The sequence below is a fragment of the Drosophila mauritiana genome, chromosome 3L (assembly GCF_004382145.1).
Source record: "Drosophila mauritiana strain mau12 chromosome 3L, ASM438214v1, whole genome shotgun sequence".
Lineage (NCBI taxonomy): Eukaryota > Metazoa > Arthropoda > Insecta > Diptera > Drosophilidae > Drosophila > Drosophila mauritiana.
Window position 1 is genome coordinate 4,289,802 of NC_046669.1, and position 20,557 is coordinate 4,310,358.

The following is a 20,557-nucleotide window of genomic DNA, read 5'->3' on the forward strand; positions in this document are numbered from 1 at the left end:
ATGGGAGATGACGATGGGCAACCCACACGAAATGCTAATGAATTGTTATCAGTTAATTGTCTGAGCGGGGTACCTGGCTTTGTTATCAGCTCTTTTGCTTTTATGCTTTATTTGAATTCGATTTGGGAACGCGGCGTGGGTGTTCCCCAAACCCAAAGTCCCCACTCAAGTGGCAGCTAATAGCCCAATAAATTGTGATTGTCGGCGGCGGGGAAACCGAAGCAGCACACATAATATTAAGAGAAGACCGTACCTTTGTGCAGCTAAGCGAACTGTCAATGGCTGGCACATTGTTCGATTTATGACCATTCTGTTGGCCAGGGAATGTGCAACCAGTTTATGGGATGGATTCGCACGGACGAATGCTGAATGCTGGATGTTCCACTGCGCAGGCGCAAATCCTTTTGACATGTCCAATGTGCTCAGCATTTAGACAGTGGGCAGCTATTCTGTTGCCAGTGGCTAATAGTATGTGGCAATGCACTTGGCGGAACTAACTAGCACAAACAAAATTTATATACAAAAGTGATTATGCTTAAGGGAAATACCAATATAATATAACAGACTTGCTTAGGACATGGATTAAAATAAACATATAAAACCATTATCATGTTTAACCCATGAATTTTTGTATAGATCTAGACTTAGTGGCATTTTTCGAGTGTGGTTGACAGTAGCACTCTTATGATGACAACGACAGATCCAGCACCCGATATGGACAGAAGGGCTGGAAACCAGTTCTTCGCTCTGAGACTCGGATTCTCGATGTGAAAGATCAGCGAGCCGTGGCCTAAACTGGCTGCCCGGCAGCGGTGGGTAAATATTTAACTTAACAACTTGCCACCGACCGGAGAAGAAGCAACAAAAGCAGCCGTGGCCGCAAGAACAACAACGGCGGACCATAAAAAGCACAAACCGCAAACTCCAAATAGTTTGAACTGTGCAGGGAGTGCAGAGATGATCCTCCTATAAGCAAAACAGCTGTAATGCACTCAAAAACCAGCCAACGACCAGCCGAGGGCATACCTGCCCACTGCGCCGCCCACCGCCCACCACCCACCACTCCGCCCCTCAACCCCACCACAAAGTGTTCTTCCGCCTGGCGAATTCATCCGCTCCCCAGTTCCAGTTGCATCGAACAAAGGAAGCCAACTTGTGCCCCATCCGTCCAATTTCGTTTGAGCGAACCAGCCAATGTGCACCGAACATGGGCTTCGACTGGTCTGACAGTGCAGACCAGTTGGCTATTTCTAGCTATAAAAAAATCGTTATATATACGGATTAATAAGAATACACCTGAGAAGCATATTTAAATTCCACTGAAATTAGATAAGATCTTAATTTATAGAAATTTATCCTTTTCAGATTTATCTTGCTAAATTATCGAGTAAAGAATTATTTATTAATATTTATAAAACTAATATAAATGTAAGTTTATAAATTTGGATAGATTTTAGAAAACTCTATGTGCTATTTAAGACGTATTTTTACGGAAGTTAAAGATATCCCGATTCCAAAGAAGTAAACAAAAAGTAAAGTGTGCTACTGATTTATGATTAAATCAATGTTTAAGAAAATAAATAAATATTTACCGATGTTCAGAGTGTTCAGAGTGTATATATGTACATATATACTTTTAGCTCCACTTTCCGACAGCGCTGCCAGTTGATCGCCGATCGTTAACTGGACTTTCGGTTTCGGCTGTGCATTTTCAGTTCGTCTCGGGACTTCTAAGCGATCGGTTTGGATTTCGTTAGCTCCGCCGCGCCATCTGGAAATTTGTATCTCAAAGATCGCAGCCAGTTCGTTCGGTTTTTGCGCCTGGCATACGGAAGCGGCTAACGCAGAATCCGGAAAATCACAAGAGCTGTAAATTTCACAAATATATATACATAGTATGTTTCAAAAAGGCCATTAAAATATTTTATTGTACAAAAAAGGCGGAATGCTGCGTATCTGCTTAATGTCAATTGAATTTATTGTTTGTGATTGCAAATTTGGCATAATTGTGCTTTGATTTATTCGCGTGTGTTTCGGGTCATCTCTATAAAGAGGAATTTTAAATCTGGGCGCGATTATCTCTGTTTTTCTCTGAACTTGGGTCAGTTGGAATTTGTTCGCGGTGTGTAAGTCACATGCAAATATCATTAATTAATTGCAATTACTTATGATTTGAATGTGTGTCAAGCGCGGTGCGACATTTCCTAGTGCATTAATCTTGCTCAAAATCCTGTCTAGGAGTTACATGTCACTTATGAACGTAATTTGCATTTTTGTGGAGTGGCTAACTAAGTTGGCTTACCATTTATGTGCTTTGGCTGCCAAACAATGCCATAAATGGTCTAGGAATTAATTATCGTGAGAACTTCAAGACAATGTCTTTATTAAACTCTTGTCAATAATTCTGAGTAGTTTTCAATGTACAATTTATGATAATTTTCTTGTGAAGTATACGGCAATTTGCACCTTGATAAAAATTGTTTAAGACATTGTAATTTGTTTCCGTGTTTTCTTCAATGCAAATTTATTTATTTCGAAGTGGCAAAATGGCTTAATAAATTTTATTTCTTTCAACATTGATCTGATAAAGAATTAATTCATTGCTTATTTTTTGCGTGAACAAAGATTGTTCTGCGGAAATCGTGTTACTTATATTTTCTCTTAAAGATAAGTTACAAATATATATATATTTTATATAACAATTTTTGTTTCACCATCGAAATGAACATTTGATAGCCCAACATAATTTTCATGTCAGCACCCAAAATAAATATGTAAATCTTATGACGTTATCGCCATCAAAAATGAGTGTAAATAATGTGACAAAGCGGAAAACGACACAAATCAAAAATAGATGTATCAATACTTTCCATTGTTTAGACTAGTTTGGCTAACAATTATGCATACATATGGCTAAATGCGTTTCGTTTTTTGTTTGCCCCACCATGCATTCTGCATTCTCACACATATCGTTTGGCAGGTGAGCAATCAGAAATCAAAGTTTGGGGCACGATCCGTGGAAAGCGATCGTGCCTTCCTGCGTATCGCGTAGTGTCTGTACAAATGTTATTATGGTTAACGCCACTGGAAAGTGGGGGCAGTTTGTTGGTGGCGCATGTCCACGGGTTTTCCTGTTTTTCCTCGGCTTTGCTAATTAGACAAAGTCATTTCCATAAATTACGCGGCTAACGGTAACTGGGTTTATGACTTTTGTCTGGCGGGTCAACATGAACCATAGCTATATATGGATATATATATATATATATATGTTTATATGGGCAATGGGTCTGCGGGGCACGTGTGGGCGTGGCCTCCGCCCCTTGCAGCTGCAAAGCAATTAGCAAAAGACTGGACATGCCAGCAAATTGAGCTCTGCTGTTGCAGTTTTTCCTTTGGCCTTTTTTGGGTCGCTGCCATTGTTATTGAAATGAGTTTTCGCGTGGAAAACAGTTGAACTTGCTGGCGATACGTGCAGTGAAAAAAGATATGTATCTCTAAGTTATCTATCACAAATGAGTTATTGGCCAATAGAAACGTTAGGAACGGGAAATGGTGACAGGATATCAAATATAATTAAGTTATTATTGAAGTTTATACTCAACAATATCTGTAATTATAAACCCATTAAATCTAAAATTTAATATTTAACAATGCAATATTTTTCTCAGTGTGCTTAGGGGGGTTTTTGAGGCATGCGACTTTTGAGATGTCAAACTGTCGATGTTGAACACGTTGCATAGTTTTCGCTTTTCATCTCCGACTTTGTTCGGGAAGAAACGCAGCCACAAAGGCCAACAACATTCCTTAAATTGAATTGAAAGTAACAAAGTGAAGTGTAAACAAAAAATGCGATCGATCCCGTTCCCGGTTTGTTGATCTTGTTAAAAAATAAAAACATTCGCAATGAAATAGAGGGGACGGAACGTCGAAAGTAAACGAGATACAAACTCCGCAGAAATGTGTCATGATTTTGCATATTAAAGACAGCGACACAATATCAACAGATGAAACACAAAACAGCACACACTATTAAAACACATGCGAGTATTTTGTTGGCCGTGATTTTTCTACCCATCACGGCTGTCTTGGCCGTCTTGGCTGTCTTGGTTGTCTCGTGGGAAAAATCAAGACGAGCCCGGCAGCCAGAACAATAAACAAAGCGAAGGAATGAATGAAATGTGTAACCCCGGCGCAAATATTTGGCAATATGTCAGATAAGATATATTCGATAATCCCACATCACACTGGGTTATTGAACCCAGAAAGCAGCGTGAAAATTGTATCGACAGTGGGTGGCTTTTCCTACGCTTTTCCTTTCCCCACCCCCATTTTCTCACACAATTCTCCGGGTGCGATCGATCGTACAGCGCAGTGCAGTTTTCCCGAGATCTAAGGCATTTGGCGGCCCATCGCGGCTGTCCAGATAATGTTAATAAAAGCAGCGTTGAAAAGCGTTTGCAACAGCAACAAATTGGAAAATTCGAGCGGCCATAAAAGAAAAGCTGCAGAGTTACCAAACAATTTCTGGCTGTTGGGGATTCTCCGCGGCAGGCGGCGTTAAGCTCTTAGTTTATCTCTTTATAAGAACTTGAGGAGCGGCCCCGATTACACAAAACATAAATAAAAACGCAAGCTAAACTGGCGGCAGCTGTTTGGAATTGCACAAAAAAAAATGTTTAAAAAAAAATCGGAGAAAGAGGCATTTAATTAACATTTAAATGGCTGGCCGTCGGAAGAGTTGTTAATTTGAATTACATTCCGAAAAGCGAAAGATGATCAATTTACACGCCATTGAGCACGGGTAAACAGACTCCAAAAATAACGTAAAAATTTCCATAATGATCTCCCTAATTAAGTAATTGGTGCAGTTTTAGTCATGCCCCCGGGCACATGATTAATTTTGTAATGCAAAAACTTTTATTTATAATTCAGAGTCGTGTCTTCCTCCCCAACTATTTGAAATCACAAGCAAAACATGTCAAATGGATGAGACATAGGCAATGTTTCTGGGGAGCTCATGAAGTCAGATATTCTCGATAAGATGGATTTTCAAATGCGATTTTAATATGAGTAATATATTTTGTAATTTATATATATGGTTTGTAATAAAAACCAGAGCAATATGTATAGAATAAATTCAAATATTAGAATATAGATTCATATATATGAGCTACACTATTTCTAGTGGCTTCAATAGCTCATTATTTATTTTTAATTTTTTTTATTAATATATACACATATTTATTTATTTGTTTGTTTAAGCTTTTTGATAAGTCTGTTGATCTGTGAACCACATTTTACATAGCTCTAGATTAGATTACCTCATATCTAGAGCTCACCGTATCTCACATCTTTCCAAGTTTCCTTGGCAGCACGCATCTCTGGTGATTCATTGGCCATAGCTCATGTGTGGGTCAGCTAGCTCCCAGTTGCAGATACATATTCAGATGTAGATATATATAGTTTCGGGTACAGATACTCCCACTGAATCCGTGTCCGTGTCAGGGTGACAAAAATAAAGTTGACACTTTCCGTTGAGAAAATGTCCACGCCTCTAGAAACATTTAGCCGGTGATTTATGTGCTGGGAAAACAAATCAATAACATTTAACACACACTAATTTCGAGACCCACAGCGCTCAGAAATGAGAAAAATGTGTGGCAGTCTTTGCATAAATTCCAGCTAAACTGCAACCGCGACCCGAAAGTTGATTTATAAACGATTCCCGAGGCAATGCCAGCTATTAATTAGAAATATATCAAAATATAGCCGCCAATCGTCTGTGGGCTGGCTCTTTGAATATCTATATACTCGGCTGTATCTGTGGATCCATCTCGATCTCCACCTTTTCGGGTTCAGACGAATGCCGCTGGAGATTTGATTTATCTGCGGACTGACCGTTTTTGGCAATCCAGCAAGGTCAAGGCAAGTTGTCAACGCGGCTTAGATTTCAACGGAATCAAGTTGTTTTTCACTCCACTTTTTGTACATTTTTTTTATACATTTTACCCTTTGTCTACAGTCTCGATTAAGTTTTGTGGCGGCGCCCGAAAAACCTTTTTACCATTTTTATTTGGCGTTTTTGCATTTCTGGGAACTCTTGCAGAGTTATGACAACTGGTTTTTGGGGGGCTGGGTCTGACATTTGGCAGTCATTTGAGTGGCAGTCGAGCCCAAGGGGTTCCAGGTTTCACTTACTAAGCAGCTTAAAACCACACCTGATTGGTACTGCCCCTGCTTCGTTTCCTTTCTTCCCAAAATGCATCTGAGTGAAGGGTCGGACTTGCCACATATTCCTTACCATTTCTCGATTCTCAAACTTTGGCTGGTGGTTTTTAATTAGCGCGGCAAATGTTAATGACGACTGTCATTCGAACCCATCAAAAGTTCTGCGGAGTTCAATTGTTCGAAGCATGCACTGCAAGAAAATGAGTACTAAGTGTAGAAAGGAATAACAATTATTTGTCTATATAATGGTACAAAAAACTATTCTATTGTATCTATTGTTTTTATTCCAAATTTGTTCTCATTCTGAATGTAAGACAGGCTTTCAGAAAAGAAACTTAATTAATTTTTTAATGTGTACCGTTGCTCGAAATTAAAAACAAGAACGGACATATGTTAGATCCACTTTAATGAGCAGGGCGTTGGGAATCATAAATTCAAGTGGAAGCAATGAATATTAATAAGCTCACTGAGCAATTGCAGCAATCGGTTTTTTATGGTTTTTGGGTGGTGCGGGTATTGTGGGTGCTGTGGGGCATTGTGGTGCACTCCACTGACAAATGAGATGCCACTGCTCCACAATCGCGCAGTGCGTGAAATTTTGAAAAATGCCCCACCGAACAAAGCCAAAATTGATGCACTTTTTCGCTTCCGGCTTCGGTTCACTCCACTTTGCTTCACGTTTTGGCATCTCCTGCCGGTTAACTGTTAACGCGTTTACTTTTCTTTTTGTTTAACGTGTGATTTATCAACCAAAATAAATAAAAAAAAAAAACAAAAACCGGGAGAAATAATCACAGTCACCGTCTCATCATCGTCGGCTCTGTTGAACAAATTGCCTTTGTCTCTGGGCTAAAAAATCGAACCGTACTTGGAAGTGTTGGCCACTCGACCATGAAAACCGTTGGCCCCATCAAGAAATGGGTTCGAAAAGGTTTATTACTTCCTTAAAACCATCATGAAGGTTACTTGAAGATTTAGAAACCAGTAATAATTTTTAAAATAATCTTGAATTTATATAAACCTTAAATTTATATTTGATATGATATTCATTTCATATTCATTGTATATTAATATAATATCCAAGTTCTACCTGTAAAGTGTACGTATTTGCCGGTTTGATCCTTTGGCTTCGTCCAGTACCTAGTTAATACATTTATGCTACCTTTCAATTACCAATGATGGACAGACTGACGGACAGGTCGGCGCTCCGTTGGACAAAGGAATCGGTAATGAGGAGCAGTGGATCCGTCTTGTTGCTTACATTAAGCGAGGCAGGCGTGCAAAATGCCTAGGAATTTGAATGAGAACGAAAGTGAATGTAATTGGACGTAGGATGGGGTTTTGATTTAAGCGACGAAGAAACAAGTTCAGCACTTAATAAAGTCACGCTTATTTTATATATTTATTTCACAGTGCCAACGAGTGAATTAAGATAGCAAAATGCCAGAAATGATTTACTCGAGCTCTTTCCTGCTGCTCTGCTGCACAATCCTGCTGCTGGGCACAGCGGTATCAGGTGTACAGAATGCCGGTTCCAATAGCACCAGTCCGCATCCTCACCAGAATCGAACTCATGGAGGACATGGTCACAGTCATCGAACGCGTCATCAGGGCAACTATTTGCCCACCCATCAAAGGCAGCAGCGCAGACTGCAGTCGCTGAATCAAGCCAAATCGGATGTGGAGCTGCTGCCCGGGGTCACCATGCAGGAGGTCACCAGACTACGTCGGGTTCATCCACATAATCCCTACAATAAAGTGCAGACACGACGCCTACACCAATCGCGAAACCCCACCGAATGGGATTACAATACTTACAATATCATGACCAACACGTTCGGTCCTCCGCCACCGCCGATGCCGTTGTCACCCCGATATGGAAAGGGCGAGGATAACACCCAGGATGTTGAGTTCATCGGGGTGCGGGAACGCGGAAGGGGTTACTCATTTGTGCCATCCGTGACGGTCACCACTGCTCCGCCACCGAATCTGAATCGAAGATCTGCGAGTCCTGGTTCCCGCAGCAGCATCGGCACTATTCCACCACTGGTTCCGGCCAGAAGGGGCTATAGCTACACCACCACCACAAGTGCTCCCCCAGTGAACACCATCACCACCGACAATCCCTTCGAGACGAACACCATTGGTCGAGGCTATCCCACAGATCCCAAGGAAATGGAAAGGTAAGATTATTATACAAATATAAGGATGATTTTCTTGTAGGAATACTATTCTTCTAACCTGTGAGCTCAAATGATAAATAACTAAACTTGCTGAATTCGTACAACCTCCTAAGAGATACAATATCTTATCTAAATTACCCAATTAAACGGCACCAATCCCCAGGCCTTAGTCCAATCGATAACCTTGCCATCTTCGGTTCATTGAGCCGCGGCAAAGAGTAATGATTTTGGGTCCCACCTCTGGGATAGATGAAGATGACTAAGAAGGTGGATGCGGATCTTTTGGGCGGGGCGTGTCCGATTGCATTTATCAGAGAGTCTCTGTTCGGCGGTTCAAGGCTGTTGCAGCCATAAATATGACCGAAAAGCCGGGTCTTACCTTTGGCCCAAGATCTGCGGCTTATCGCGGCGCACATAAATTATTTAAATATTATGACATGCCGCGTTTTCAATGTCAGCAGCTGCGCTTCGTGGCTAATTCGGGCCCCAAGACGAGGCAAGACCAGTCCGGACCAAATGCCAGCCAACTGCTGGCTGGAAATTAGCCCCAAGGCCAAGTGGTCGTGATATTTTCAGATTTCCCTCAACAAGCACTTCAATTGTCGTGTGTCAATTGCAGCGAATCAATGAGCGTGCACTTGTGTTCGAAACTATTGCAATTGCAGCTCCCTAAGTGTAACAAGCAGATCTTCGGTTAGATATGGATGGCTTGTCTTCGCCCTTGTCCAGTTCCCCCTTTTTTGTGCACCACCCATTTGGCCAAGATCGTGGTGGCATTGACTCGAAAAAGGCAGTCGGTCGTTGTCTTTAAGGTAATGAACTTTAACGAGTTTTCAATTGCCAGTCGCCGATGTTTTCTAATTGGAATTAATGCGACTCTACTTAAGGGCACTGGCATTCCAGCTGCAATCCGACGCCCTTGCATCTGCCACGCGGGACAACGCCGCGTATGCGCAATCTGAGCGCTTGTGGCTCGTTTTTGCACATGCAACGCGGTGCTGGAGTTGCAAATTATGACACTTTTTGATTTATGCGGCAACTGCCGAAATCACGCCACAAGGCAAACACACAGCCAGCATCATCAGTCACAGCACAGTGGCAAAAAAAAAAGCGGGGCAAATACTTTGTAGCACACTATATAAATTAAAATGTCAAACTAGATGGTAATCAGCAAATTATTAATCTGACTGCAGGCAATTATAAATGTAATTCGACACTTATCAGCAGGCTTTGGTTTCTTAGTAGATAAACGGAATGCACAAACTATCGCTTATGCAATTTATATGTTTTCATAAATCAGCTGGAACTGCCCTTTCCCCATTCTTAATCGTTGTTTTTCGCAGTGCAGCGATTGTGCAAATCTTCTATTTTCTGGCATCATTTCCACTGCGATTGCCTCAATATGTAGGCGCTGCTGCTGCCTTGCCCATTTGTTTCTCTATTTATTTAAGCACTGCACGTGCAACGCCATGATACTTTAACTGCAACTGCAGCGGCGACTGCAAGTGGCAAGTTGCAACAGAGCATATGGAAATGACTTTTCGTACGGATTGGCTTCGCCTGCAGATATTCACACGCCGCCATCAGCACATAAATCCCCTCCATGCGCCGATCGAACCTGGTTAATGGGTAATGGCCAGTGCAACGATTCAATTGCGGCTACGGACTCCGTGTTAATCAGCGTCATACGCGGTGATTTGCGGATAAAAGTGAACTTAAGTCGTTTTCCGCTCCTTTGGCTATGAGAGCACAGGAAAAAATGTTTAATGGCTCCGTTGAGGTACTCGAATGTAGATTTTGAAATGGCAACTTCTCAATTATCAAAACACAAAACGTTAGCCTTTTTTCTTTCTGTGCACTGTGACACCTCTAGGCGCAGGAAATTAAGTTTTTAATTATCCACATCGTGTTGCAAGTTGCAACTGCATATGCAAAAGCCAAAACATTTGAACCATTCAATATTTGTTGTCTGTTTGGTCCAGTGTTTTGGCTTCTGTGTGATAAATTCAATTGATGTCTGCAGTGTGCATGTTTTGGCCAATTTGTTGTTGCTGCCGTGGCAGTTGCAGTTGCGTGTGTCTGACACTTGATTGATGTCTGTTTTTGACGGCGGGGTAGCTGCTCGTATTGATTGACTTTTGATTTGCCTTCGCAGTTGCGCCATCGATGCGGAGTGATCTGAACTGCGAGCCAATAAATTAATTATAGATCTTGTACTATCCATGCAAGAAGGTGTTGATTCAGGGAGGGCACTCGTACACCAGTGGGCGTGCCCCGCTTAAATGCCACTTGCAGCTCGAGTGCGAGTGCTGCAAGTACATGCATCCATATCTTACCGATATCTCCAATGGCCTAGCATAAAAATCGAAAACAAAGCAGGGCCTTGACTTCAATCAGGCGCAGCAATAAAAGCCAAATGCAACAATTGGCAAAAGCACAATCAAATGAGACAAGAGCCAGCGCCGAGCTATGTGCACTCCAAGCAGCGCTGTGACCCCAGACAGAGCCGCAGTCTGCACTGAAAACAATTAGAATAAAGTTAAATTAGGTATCTTGGGTATTTATTAGATAGTTTTTTGCTGTTTTCTCTAAGTGCATAGCTCAGACTGCGGCCCATTCGCAGCTGGATGCGAAGTCAGGGCTCAAGTCCGCCGCCTGCAAATTGCTTGTCAACAATCGACTTTGGCTTGGAAACCCAAACCCCAAGTCCCAAGCCCCAACTCCAGGTCTGCAATAATTATGGACAGAAGGGGGGAAACTGGGGGCGAGTGACGAATGATTTGATATGCTGCGCTTGGAAAAACTGCACTTAGAACGCGGCTGGGCCTGTGAAAATTCGTTAACATTTTGCACCATGAAGCATTGTGCTCAATGGCTACGCCTACGCGTGCCCAGCTAAAAAGGCAGAAAAAAGTGCGGTCTTGAAGACTGCATGGCTCAAAGACTCTGGAGCTGGAGTGGCATAAGCCTAGCCGGGCTTATCTGAAGTCCAAGTCATGCCATCGGGCCAGGAAACCTTGGCCCAGGCAGAAGCTCGCTTAATGAGTTTTTCTTGGGATTCGTGGGGGGAAACTTGGGCTTACACCCACTCGGGGCAGCTTGGAACTGGCAACTTGCAACACGTGCTCATCAAAAATCAGCGGAGAACACGACTTGATACGACATCAATTGAACAAATTGCTCGACAAATGCAAATCGCTGATTTGCCATCTCAATATTCGCTTTAATGAAGATGGATTTCTCATTCAAGCCGTTGCAATCTTTACGAGCCCCTATGGAAACCTTGTTATTGGGAGGTTTATGACTGCTCCACGAATTGGTGACCCCGATGGCGGCATTAGTCATGGTCAGTGTCACTTTAAATGGATCAGGCTGGGCACCTTCGAGGGTTTTGCCTCTCTGGAATTTTCAAAATATATATTTGGGTCAAAGGTCTGACAAAACTATTTGTTACACTTTCCCTCAAGTGTGACATGTTGGTTGTTTGTTGGAGTATCACTTTACCTTTACCAGTTGAGTTATTTTACCCTCGTTATGGATACCTATTCAAATGAACCACAAAATAATTCATGAATCAGTATGAACAGAAAAGAATAATATGGTTTTTATTGAAAATTGGGAAACATGTAGTCTTAAAACAATTCTGAACTGATTTGAAATATGTAATGATACATTAAAGAAACAATAGTGTAATAATAATGGAATTTGCAATGCAAAGTTTCCCAGTTATATAAGTATATATCATACACCTCAGGCCTGACCATAAAGTATAAATGAAATTTATTAAATGAATATGCAAATCACTTTTCATGGTCTGAATTTACGCCTATTGTCTGCAGCGCTGTCCACGCCATGCAATTAGTGAGTTTTTCATATAAACATGAGTAAGTCGCTCGAAACTCGAATGGGACAGTGGACACTCTGGACAGATGGACAGTTGGACAGTTGGACAGCCCAGCTTGGCCACAATGGAACTGCATCGGCTCAGCGGTAATTTGCAAATCACGCAGCTTCGCATCTCAAGTTGAAAATTGGGTTAATGCAATGCTGGGGGGGATTGGACTGAGCCCGAGTTGGAGACCGAAAAGCAGTTCCCCAAAACCCCAGACAGATTACATGGAAACCCGTTCGGGGAGTGGTCCGGGATGCGTTGGGGGGGTCATGGCGATTCGGATGGCGATGTCTTTGCAATGGGCTTTTGTCTTGCAGCCAGTACAAAATACGAAATACAAAAGACAACAAAACTCCAAGCGCCACACACGAGCTCAGATCCAAAAGTCTGGCCAAACATGACGCACAAAATTCCAGCCATACATGCTCTACACTCAAAGAAAAATCCCATTACTTGATTGTGATTAATATATGCTCACTGATTCACAGCAGCTTTATATATTTTATATGCTCATTTCTGGGGAATAATTTTTTTTATTGTCAGCTGAATTCTACTCCAAAAGAGATCTACGAATATTCATATTTATGAATGTTTTTATGAAGTCATCTCCTTGGCTTGAATCATCAATCATCGTCATTTACAGTTCTTTAATTGAAATCACAATGCAAATACGCAAAGTCTAAAAAAATCTTAGTGTTCTTAATTTGAACAGCTTTGATTTTTCTTCTTAAAATAAATATATAGAATGCTGAATGGAGGAATAGGGGCCCAATCATAAATCCACTTTCCACTTTGGATTTTATGAAGCTTAAAGTAAAAGTTGGCCACTTTCACCGCCCTTTTTCGCTGAGTGTAGCAGATAAGCTTGCTAACCTGGCCAGGAAAGCGAACGAGGCACGCCATTTGGCTTACTTAATTATGTTGCAATTGGATACCAAGCCGTGCAACATACAACCAGGGATTGGGATTGGGACTGGGATTGGGTTCGGAACTGGAGTGGCATAGGAGTGGGATAGGATCGCTTGCTGGCGCTGCACTTGCTCGACTTTTGGGCGTGGGCCGAGATGTGGATTCGCTGGAAAATATCTTCATCGGGGCCACTTCGGCAGCAGCTTCTCTTTTCTGGTTGCCCAAACGCGATGTGTTTCCAAATGTGTTACGGCCTTTTCACTCGTCGTTGCGCGATTCGGATCTCAATTTCAGCATTAGCATTAGGAGTAACAATATAACAAAGGTAGCGCCGAGAATGGGCCATGTTAATTTGATGAAAATTTGTGTGCGTTTGCCGTTCGGTTGCGCTTTTGTTAGCAGTTCATCGGAAAGACCAAAAGCCGGTGAAGAGCTGGGAATACGTACGTACAGCCAAACAACGTAGGAAAAAAAAAATAAAATGGAAATCGTGCACGCCTCTTGCATTTCTCTGGCGTTTTCTTCGGATCTTCTTGGGCTTTTTTCTTTTTTTCTTTCTCGTTCGGAGTTTGTGAGTTTTGGAGAAGGGCAGAGGCTGCAGCTCACGTTGCCACTAATCGGATTTTCGGCCACGGCTCGACACGGCTGTTGTTTAAACAAGTTTGGGGCATTAATCATGATTTACAACACACCGACACACACACTCAATCACATTCACACTTGGCCAGCGGTGGCTGCACTGCACAGGGCAGCCGAACGAAGAAAAGGGCCCGAATTAGTGGGGGACTTCAGCTACACAAGAAACAAAAATGGTAAGAAAATGGGGAGGAACCCATTGACAGGCCTCCAGATCGCTTATCGCGCGATTATGTTGTACGGAAAAATTGCTCCCCCTGCAGCAATCCCTATGTCTATAATCAGCTCAGATTACCACAAAATAGTGCTCCATCTTCGTGGTCGAGGAATTTCCAATTGCCATTTTCATCTGCAGTGCAACTGCAACACTTGCGGCAATTTTCTTTTCACTTTTCGCAACAAATTCTTGCTGCGTCTTTTATTGCATAATCTGGCCAAGAGAGCAAGACAAATTTACAGCCAAATTAGAACTGTCTGGCTGCGGTTAGCCGTGACTGGCGATTTCAGCCACGAATTTGTGTAGAGTAGCAGCGTGATGCATATTCACTTTGACTTGAAGTTAGGAACACTATTTCAATTATTTGAAATCGTGTTTCTGTTTCAGTTTTTCAAATTGCAGCAACTGATGCTGCAGAGCCCGGAAGGAAAGGCATTTGTTCCAACACATGGTGGCTAACAAATGATGGCCATATATTATCCCGATCTGGAAAAGTCCAAGCTGATTTGTTGCTGACAAGTACTTCAAAGCAGTGAAGAAATTCCAGCAGTGTTTGCCTTTTTCGATGAGGAAGTAGCATCTTCCCAGGGGAATTGTCTCGTCTGGATGGCTTTTTCTGGCGGGATCTTCGGGAATCCCCACCCATTTGGCCTGAGTATTTGTCCAGTCGCATATTGGATTTCCACTTGAGTCGTCGCTGAGTGCTGTAATAATTTTCTCCGCTAAAAGAGAAGGAACAAAACCGAAAGCGGTGGAGCTGCCTCCGATTTTAGTTGCACTTGCCAGACGCGGCGCGGACATGACTGAAATATTATTAGAAACGACGAGGCAGTGCGTCGTCGTCGACTTTGTGGCATCTTCCTGGGATCGGGAGCCGTGGTCACATGGGCGTTGCATTTTACGCTAAGTAAGAATCCAAATAAAGCTGCGGCAGCTGGACCAGGAAGCACGTCTAAAAATGTTCCTACTCCCCCTGGCTGCTGTTCCTGGTCGCCTCCTCCAGAGGCTTCCTTCTCCACGGCTGTCGTTGTCGTGGTTGTTCCTCCTGTTTTCAGCTCTTCTGTTCTGTTCTGTTCGGTGCTGTTCCTCTTGTCGCTGTTGTCGTCTTGGTCGTGTACGTACACTGAAAAAAAGATACCCTCTTAATGCACAGATGCAAATGTTACATTGCAAAATCATGTCATAATGTCCATGTTGCTACTCAATCTCCTTATTACTTTAGTATTTCAACTTGTTCTCTTTGTTAGCATGAATAAGTGGGACAAGTTTGTTTCCAGTTTAGCCAAATGCAGAACGACGTAGTGGGTGAGTGCATCCAACTTGCCTAATGATGCAGTGCAACTGCGATCGCTCTGTTCTGGAATTGTGCATTTGCTGGCCGGGCCAATTTAAATTCTAATTTCATGTAGCAAATCAGATTAGCTGCCCAGTTTGCCGGACCACAAATGGCCCAAACAGTTAGCCAAAGTTACCTGCACTTGAGCTGGGCCTTTTAGCCAAGTTTGGGGCCACAGCACTTGGTAGCATTTGGCTGCGGTCTTGGCCTGGCCCAAAAGCATTTTCACTCATCCAACGCGGACGCGGCCATAAAAATTCATTTTACGACCCTGACAACAATATTTTTATGTTTTTATAAATTTATTTCACATTTTCATCTGGAAACCAGATACGCGGAGCTCGACTTGCACTTTTCTCCGGTGGAATATCTTGAATGTTTACAGCCGTTAAGTGTCGCCAAGTTTTTGTTGCTTAGGTTTTTACTATTCGCCTTAACTGTTTTTTAAATGCATTCACGTTGCAAAGACGTTGTAAAGATTGACAAAATGCAAACGGGTTTCCGAAATGACCCAATCTCTAAAGAGCTCAATAAAAATGATTTAAATCGAGTTTAACTCCATTGAAAGGCTCTTTACGGTTTATAATGGCGGGTCAGCTAACTGGGGTTTCATTTTGGCTAAAACCCATTTTAATCTGCCTAATTTGTTCAGACATAAACAAATTTTCAGCGGTGCACAAAGGAAGTTTTAGCTGCACACTTTTAATAAATTACGATTCTCATCAAAAAAGGTTTAAAAAGATTCCCAAGGTCTGGCTTATTTCGAACACAATGCGAAGTGTCAACGTATATGCATATTAAGTGTTGAAACTTAATTAAAAAGCAAAACTTTAGTGAAGGGAATAATATTTTGATGCCTTGTTAATATTTATCAATTTACAGGGGCTTTAGACAGGGATTAAAGTTCATAAACAGCAGCAGCTGATCTCAATTTATTTATCTTTCACTTCTGGTTCTTAATAAAAGTCTTATAATCGATACAATCCTTTTCCGTTTAATTTTATTGAAGCAAGGGAAATGACTCATCTTCTTGTGGGCAGGGATCCGAGATTTTCATGAATTCCGAACTCTATCCATTTATTAGCCCTGGACCCATCTACACACTCCATTAAGCCCACACACCCGCTCGGGGTCACCTTTTTGGCCTGCAGCCATGGATGGCTCATTAATTTCTGCGTGGCGGCCAATGAAAATAAATCGTAAATCAATAAACCGCATTCGACGCTTTGGCCCGTGTTTTTCGAATCTCAGCTCCCCCCTACAACTCTTTTTCACATTTTTAACTGCCTTTCTTTGAGTGCAGCTTTTGGGGTCTCCTTTTTGGCCCTGGAGTGGCCAATATATTTGTCTCGTTGCGTTTCTTGTAAAATTTAACAGTTTTAATTTTTTGATTAATTGGCCCGCTTGCATTTTATTTCTGGTGACTGCTGCTCTGCGTCTGTCTCCGAATAAAATCGAGACAATTTTGATTGATGTTTTTATAATTTTATGGGTCCGTTGGCAGGGCAGCCCTTGGACTTAACTGAGCTCTAACTTCTGCTGAAGCCGAAGGAGAACTTAAAGGTGTAGCCACAGGTGTTCGGGCCATCGGCAATTAAAAATTCAAATTTAATTTTAGCCTAAACGTTTCTAAACAAAGCAATGAAGCCATCCATTCACCAGCACACATGCATGCGATTACACTTTTGTCTGGCGCTGTCTGGCGCAGCGGGATATATACAATGCGCCGATGGGCGGAGGGGGCGGGGCAGATCGGCCTGGGGTCGGGGTGCATCGCCTGCAATAGCACGGAAAGAAAATTGTTAGTTTATACTTAAATATGATTAAGGATAATTAAGTAAGCCGCTATTAAGAAGGGGTTTAGGAAGATTTCTATGGATTGGAATCATTTGATAATTACCATTAATATTTAATCAGTTAGCTGAAATCCGAACGTATTAACTGATTTTTTCGGTGCACCGAATCCGATCGGAGATTTATGCAGCCAGTGGATTGGAGATGGAAATGGGAATGAGCATTCCATGTTGCACTTTGCTGCTGGCACAGTTTCTGCTTTTCGGGAGAAGACTTCCGCATTTTATTTAGCCGTTCTTGTTATTGTTTTCGCTGGAAATGGAGGCCAGGATCTTTGGTTTTGGCTTTGTTTGGCGCCCTTAACGCGCATAAATAACGTGAGAATTATGGTACAAGAGAAGCCAGTTACAGCAAACAACATACAGGCAAAAAACTAAAAACAAAAAAAATTGTTAAAAGAACAGGGCATAAATATGCATGCGCGGCAATAAAGAAATTGGTAAATGTCCCGGTCGCAGGACCATTGTGGCCAACTGTGTGCCACTTTCCGCTTTTAAATCGCGAAATTTTGGCCGGCCAAATGGCCAACAAAAAGGCCAGCGATCGCAGCAGTCAGTCGTCACTCAGTGGCCACGTCACGCGTTCGCAATTGTTTTTGGCCCGCATTGCCAATTACGACACCATCAGCGAACCAGCATCAGTTGCTGCAGCAGCAACAGCAGCAGCAGCAACTGCAGCAGCAGTAACTGCTGCATCAAACAGCAGCGTTTATTCGCAGCCCCACAGCCTGCCAATTTATGGGATGCACCTCGCTTTTGGGCCAGTTTGCCTCGTTTTTTGGCAACCAAAATCAAAAACCGCTTATTATCAGCGCTTTTTATGTTTGACTGCTTGGGGCCAAAGGTCTTAGGAGCATTGGCACTTCGGTTATTGGATTTTGGCTGGGTTTGAAAGGCACAGGGTCATATACAACGATTTATTATAAAGTGTGAAATTGGGATTGTACTTGCATAGTAAAAACTTCGGATGCTCTTATGGGTTTAAATGTGTAATAAAATAACGGTTGCAGCGTCAGTTAGCAAACTTTCATGGTAAGGATCTGCCTTAAATGGCAAAAATGTTATGGTCAATAGAAATATTAGCTAATATAAACATTAAAAAAAAAAAATTACTTTAAAGGCTGATTTTAATCCTTTAATACATTAAATTGGTAACATTTTCTAAGTTAGAAGTAGAAATACCATAGATATTTTAAAACTACATACATTTTTCGCTTTAAAACATTGGAATATTTGAATATGTTGCACAAGAAACCCGAATTGGATTACGACTAATATTGAATATCCATGTGATATTTCTGTCAACAGTTTGACAAGCTTTCAAATTTGGTTTGACAGCCACTGAACTGTCGGTTGCGTGAACTGGAGCACTTGGTTGCCAGGCTGCCAAGCAGCCATCTGGCTGCTCCTCCATATCCGAGTCCGAGTGGCGGGCAAGCAAATGACATGGCTGACATGGCTGCAAGTCATCGGCTGGGAGCGTGTCGTGTTTGTCATCGCAGATACGCGAACACGCTAGTATCGTACCCAGTCCAATCGAATCCAATCGAATCCAATCCGCTGACACTTCCAGACACATGTGACAATTGCCCAGATCCCACTCCCAAAAACAACCTGTTGGCTGCTCCGTGTCGTTATGACTGTAATTGGGCGAAGTCGTCTGGAAAAGTCAGTTTCACTTTTGCAGATGATGAGCCGCTGATTTGGGTCAGCCACACCGCTCGAATCCATTCCAATCCCATTCGATTCACACCTCGCTCTGGTTTTCCTTGCGACTCATTGCAGGCGGCACATTTGCATGCAGCAGCGAACGGTCACGATGCCCGTGAAGCGGACGGAGGTCTACAGTCGACCCACCTGGAAGCACGTGGCCACGCCCTGCCAGCCGCCCACCTTCAGTGGCCAGAAGTGCACCAGGGTGCAGGTGGTCCACGAGCAGGCCTACAGGGACGTCATCGATCACAAGACCGCCCAGCAGATGACCTACGACTGCTGCACGGGATGGAGCCGGGAAAACCCAAGGTCGGATTCGTGCATGAAACGTGAGTCCCAAATAATATAGATTCCTATAAATTATAATAATTTTTATCTTCTAATTATTTACAGCTATTTGCTCCGCGCGCTGCCAAAACGGTGGCAATTGTACGGCTCCCAGCACCTGCAGCTGTCCACCTGGCTTCACAGGACGTTTCTGCGAGCAGGATGTGGACGAGTGCCAGACGGAGAAGCCCTGCGATCAACAGTGCATCAATACTCATGGATCCTACTTCTGCCGCTGCCGCCAGGGATTCGTTCTCCAGTCGGATCAGCAGAGCTGTAAGAAGGTGTCCACGAATGCGGACGATGCGTTCGAGGCTCGGGATCTGGAGAACGATATCGATGATACGGATGCGGAGGTAGCCACGCGGCTCCAGAAGATCGAAAAGTCCTTGGCCAATGAGCGAGTGCACACGAACGAGCTGCAAAAGTCGCTACAGGCCACCTACAGTGTGGTGGACACACTTAAGAGCCGGCTAAGCACGCTGGTAAGGATAAGAGTTAAACTTCTATATTTTAATATATATACTTAATCGATTACTTCGTATACCCTCAGGAAAAGCAGGCTCAGGATGTCAGTCGACTGCAGACGAATCTCTACAAGACGGAGTCCCGGACGAACAAGCTGGAGGGTATGCTGAACCTGCTGCTGAAGTGCCGGAATGGCCCCAATGCGAATTGCCCCTAAACAGAACTGCATTTCCCCACGCTATTATTAAATGTTAGTTAACTTAATTGACCACTCCGTTCATGTGTAGCTGCTCCTGCTTGTAAGCCATTCCCGAATGCGAGTCGAGTGCCTCTGTAGTCTGTAGAATCAGCCCTCGGATCGGGCTATTAGTACTTAAGCGAACGTGTCATAAATGTATCGAGATCTGAAGTTTTAGCCGTAAGCGCACCACCGCACTCTGCACCACTCCCCATGTGGGTGGTGCAGCGATAAGTTTCTGCATGTATCTGTATATAATTTTAATGTATATGAGAAATCACTGCACGAATAAATGCATTTTCTGATTTGAAACGTTTTGCCTGGGATATCTAACTGATTGAAGTGGAAAATACAAATTATATCTATTTAGCTGGAATATATCATAAATAAAAGGGAAAGTTCTTCAATATTAACTTTTATACATTGACTACAGCTTTCGTCATTTTTCCTTTTAAATGCAATAATTGGGGCCAACTACTATTTTTATGACCTCGGCTGTAAGCGGCCCTTTTAGCGGGGATTCCCACCCCGCGGTAACCGGAGACAATCGATAACTA

General features: G+C 42.7%; 1 protein-coding gene across 3 annotated transcripts; it reads left to right on the top strand.

Moving 5' to 3' along the window:
* The first annotated feature begins 1,709 nt into the window (after positions 1-1,709).
* On the top strand, positions 1,710-20,312 carry LOC117140285. 3 transcript variants are annotated; one of them, XM_033303116.1, is made up of 5 exons: positions 1,710-1,895; positions 7,642-8,411; positions 19,040-19,296; positions 19,361-19,779; positions 19,848-20,312. In XM_033303116.1, the coding sequence occupies exons 2-5, from the start codon at positions 7,669-7,671 to the stop codon at positions 19,977-19,979; spliced, it is 1,551 nt and encodes a 516-aa protein (XP_033159007.1). In that variant the 5' UTR covers positions 1,710-1,895; positions 7,642-7,668; the 3' UTR covers positions 19,980-20,312. The 3 variants fall into 3 exon arrangements, with proteins under 3 accessions (XP_033159007.1, XP_033159009.1, XP_033159008.1); XM_033303118.1 differs by having other exon boundaries at positions 1,710-1,869; XM_033303117.1 differs by lacking the exon at positions 1,710-1,895 and adding an exon at positions 1,917-2,126.
* Positions 20,313-20,557: the final 245 nt, after the last annotated feature.

Excerpts from the sequence above, each read along its gene's own strand:
- LOC117140285 (XM_033303116.1), top strand. The coding sequence starts at position 7,669 with ATGCCAGAAATGATTTACTCGAGCTCTTTCCTGCTGCTCTGCTGCACA. Across the intron at positions 8,412-19,039 it reads GATCCCAAGGAAATGGAAAG|GCGGCACATTTGCATGCAGC; the intron begins GTAAGATTATTA and ends GACTCATTGCAG. Across the intron at positions 19,297-19,360 it reads GTCGGATTCGTGCATGAAAC|CTATTTGCTCCGCGCGCTGC; the intron begins GTGAGTCCCAAA and ends AATTATTTACAG.